The following is a 4118-nucleotide window of genomic DNA, read 5'->3' on the forward strand; positions in this document are numbered from 1 at the left end:
TAAATAATTAAAAATAAAGATAAATAATTAAAAATAAATAATTAAAGATAAATAATTAAAAATAAATAATTAAAAAAATAATTTAATAATAGATAATTAAAAATAAATAATTAAAAATAAATACTTTAATAATAAATAATTCATAATAAATAATTAAAATAAATAATTAAAAATAAATAATTCATAATAAATAATTTAATAGTAAATCATAAATAATAAATAATTCAAAATAAATAATTCAAAATAAATAATTCAAAATAAATAATTCAAAATAAATAGTTTAATAATGAATAATTAATAATAAATAATTAATAATTAATAATTTAATCATAAATAATTAGAATAAATGATTAAAATAAATAATTAAAAATAAATAATTAAAAATAAATTCTAAATTACGACTGATACCAGTTCTAATTTAATAACAATATGTGGGGCTGAGGGTTACAAGCAGGGGTGTAACGATGCTGCTGGTGAGCTCTGGAGAGCCCGAGGGTGGTGGCAATCACAGGAATTAGGGAAGTGCAAAGGAATGCAGGAAGATTTCAGTGCCCTGAATGACGTGGGAAGAGCAGGGGAGCACTGATGCTGCAGCCACACATCACCCATGAGGTGAGAGCAGTGATTTTCAGCCTGCTAAATGCTGTGTTTTATCATCCACCACTGCTGCTAAACAATCTGTGCTGTGTTTGCTGTGCCAGCACGAGCTGCACCATCCCCAGCTCCCTGTGGTTACCTTTTCATCTGCCCCTCGTAGTGATTTCTCTGCTGCTCCAGATCTGTGTCCAGCTTGAGGAGCAGGCTTTGCAGGCACTCCCTGCTGTCCTGCTCGGGGCTGGGCTCCTCTCCAGGGCTGCTGGTGGCACTGGCACCTTCCTTTGGCTCGTGCCTGAAGCAGGGCAGGAATTCCTTCTCCGAGATGCTGCTGGCAGGGCTGGAGCCCTCCCCACTCTCTCCCTGCCAGGGGAAAACGCTCTCACAGGCCCTGTGCAGGTCCAGCAGCTTGAAGAGATCATGAGACAACGTTCTCTTGTGTCCATCAGAGGCTGTGGGGTGAGGGCTGCCTCTCCAAACATCACTGCTCAGGGCATCGCTCCTCTCCTTGCTGCCCTTCTCCCCCGCAGCCGCTGCCAGGAAGGATTTCCTCGTGGGTAAAGTCTGGGTTCTTTTCCTTGGCTGTGTTTCCCACCTTCCCAGAGTGTCCCTGGGCTCTGTGTCCTGCCCAGGGACACTGCTGGAGTTGGGGTGATCCCCCTGGAAAACAGAGCACGGCTTTGGGAGAGCCACTGCAGTGACAAAGTGACAAAATTTCAACGTGCAGGAGGAATGGCCACACTTTTCCATTAAAAAAAAAAAAACCATTCTGAATTGCACCACATTTAGCATTTTTGCAGAGATTCCTTCAGGGAAAAACCTTTAATCCTGGTTGTTTTCCCTCCACCAGCCTGAGCTGAAAAAGTTTAATGTGCTCGACAGTTTAGCCACAAAGCTTTGGGAGATTTCATGTTCTCCAGAACAGCAGATTTTCCACAGGAAAGTGGAAAGTTTATCTACATCATTTTCCTGATATAAATATCCCAGGGGTGACAGATACAGCTTTTTTTAACCCATAAGTAGCAAGTGCTTTTAGGGCTGGCTGACCTGTCAGGGCCTGCCACAATTAACCACACGTTAATTGAACGTTGATTACTCCCCCTGGGGATCCATCCTTACCATTTGGCCCTGGGTGGAGGCTCTGGGAGCTGTGGGGTCCTCTGCAGCCCCCCAGCCCACAGAGCTGCGAGGGACAGGAGATTTCTTCTCGTTTTTTGGGGCAGGTGGGGAAGGAGGAACGTCCTTGGATGGGGGAAAGAGCTTTTGGTGGTCACTGATCATCACAGTCATCACCTTCTGCACCTGGGGTGTGCCTGCAGGAATGGGAGAGGCTCAGGGGCAAAGCCACGGGGTCCCTGCCACCCCAATTTCTCTTTGCTCTTTCTGGTGTCTAAAATGGAGCAGGAAACAAGGAGCAGGAGCATCAAGCCAAATAAAATAAATGCAGTGGGTGAAAGGAAATGAGTAGCCACATTTGAGCTCCCCCAAGGAGGGTTTTGTACAGGGATGACCTCACCAATCTGCTGAACTCCATGAGGGGAACACACAGAGTGGGATTCCTGAGGGGTTTTGTCACCATGAACACCTTTACAGCCCAACAAACACAGGGCCTGACCCTGCCCTGCTGCACTCACAGCACATTCCTGGCTTTCTCTCAGCTCCACCACACAAAACCTTTAATTAATCTTTAATTTCCAGCTCAGCATTTCAGCATGCCAATTATTCCAGGAGTCCCTTTTACCTCTCATGATAACTGCAGGGTCCTCTACCCTGGGCCTGATGAGGTTCACTCCAATCACTGTTGCCAGGTTGTCCACGCTCATCTTGTTGATGCTGGAGTTCAGTTGTATTTCAAAGAGAAACCTGACAGAATTCCAGAGGAAATATTTCACACCAGAGGTGGAAGATTGCAAAAAAAAAAGCCTCACTGGTGAAAAAATCCTGATTGATCCTGCCAGCACGAGGACAGAAACATTTGGCCTCAGAATTGGAACATTTGGCTCTTGCCACACAAAATCCACCGAGTGAGGAGCTGCTCCCCTTGAAAGAAATCAGAGAGAAAGGGAATCCCATCCTCAAATCCCCAACCAGAGGAAAAACCACCCAGGCTGGGTGAAACCCAGAAGTTTTGGTGCTTTTGCCCAGGAAAACTACATCTGGTTTCAACTCTCAGGGATTTTTAAGTGAGTTTGAGGGAGGTGATTCATGCTCAGACATTACCAGGGGCTTTACCCAAGGGGCTGAAATTCTCCTCTTGTGTGAGAGGAGAATTTCAGAGAGGAGATGAGCAAAAAGGGGGTTCTGGTGACTCAAAGGGAGCCAAAGCAGAGCTTGGGAAGGCTCTGCCTGGAGGAACCATCCTTTGGGGTGACACAGAGCTGGGCTGTGCACAGCACTGACCTGCAGATGTAGCTGAGGAGGTTGTAGTTGTCCCTGGGGAGGAGGGACAGCTGCTTCAGCAGCTCCTGCTGGCCCTGCAAGGTGACAAACAGCTCCAGGAGCACTCACAGGCACCAAAGCACAGCTCCTGTCTGGGCTCCCAGGGCACTGGGGGGCTCCAAACACCAGTGGTGGCCCTTGGGGACAGCGGTGGATGAGCCTGGGGACCTTTTCCAAACCCAGTTATTCCATGACTCCCATTCTCCTGGCGTTTTTCCCCTTGGAGTTCTTTCTCCATGGGACACTGAGGGGTTTCTGCAAGGAGGGGCAGGGTCCCCTCCAGCCCAGGGTGTGCAGGGGGAGCTCTGCAAAGAGCTGATCCTGCCTCCACTCCTCCAGTCTCTTGTGTAGAAACATTTAGGACATCTTTAACCCCAAAGAAAAGCAGAAATTTAAGCTTTAAAATTTCTTTTTTAAAATTTAAAATATGTGGCCAAGCTGGGAGACCCCACTGGCTTTGGGGGAGTTTTTCTTTTTTGTTTTTTACCTTCTTTTTTCCCTCCCCAGATTCCAAAGCTCCACAGGCACCTCCAGCTGGCACTGAAACCGATTTTAAAGCCAGGAGGAACACAAAAAGCACCTCTACCTTTGTCTCATCAGCTTCCAGAACCTTCCCACAGAGCAGGAAATCCTCGTACTGCAGCCAGGGCACGACGGGCTCCGGGAGCTCCCGCAGGTACAGCTTGAGCAGGGAGGCCACGGTGTGGACATCGGTGTCCCTGCCAGGGACAAAGAGAAAATCCACCCCAGCACGTCCCCACAGGGCTCTGCTGGAGCTCTGGGTGCAGCTGAGGAGACAGGGGTGGGAATGGGGACACCTGGGGGAGCCACAGGCAGGGAAATGAAGGTTTGCTGGGGATTTTCTCCACCTTGAGGGTGGCAGGTGCTGGTGTGACACCTGGGCTGAGCTGGGATGGCAGGAAATTCACTTAGAGGGCTCCTGCCTCCTTGCAGAGCTGAGTTTTGAGCAGCACAAAGTCACAGAGTGTCAGCTTCACCCTTCCCTTGGGCATCCTGATCACCCTGCACACCCCTCTCAATCAATCAATCAATCCCCTCTCAATCAATCAATCAATCCCCTCAAT

The 4118-nt window shown here is 47.5% G+C and overlaps 1 protein-coding gene across 1 annotated transcript in view; it reads right to left on the reverse strand.

The window, feature by feature from the left end:
- Nucleotides 1-3955, reverse strand: part of ARHGAP25 (Rho GTPase activating protein 25) — a gene marked incomplete at its 5' end in the record, with an annotated part of 4923 nt that extends 968 nt beyond the window's left edge. The window contains 5 exons of the mRNA XM_015648637.1: nt 737-1254; nt 1714-1907; nt 2336-2457; nt 2995-3068; nt 3620-3955. Coding sequence (XP_015504123.1) covers nt 737-1254; nt 1714-1907; nt 2336-2457; nt 2995-3068; nt 3620-3955 — 1244 coding nt within the window. The remainder of the gene's footprint in view (nt 1-736; nt 1255-1713; nt 1908-2335; nt 2458-2994; nt 3069-3619) is intronic.
- Nucleotides 3956-4118: the final 163 nt, after the last annotated feature.

The sequence above is a fragment of the Parus major genome, chromosome 22 (genome assembly GCF_001522545.3).
Source record: "Parus major isolate Abel chromosome 22, Parus_major1.1, whole genome shotgun sequence".
NCBI lineage: Eukaryota > Metazoa > Chordata > Aves > Passeriformes > Paridae > Parus > Parus major.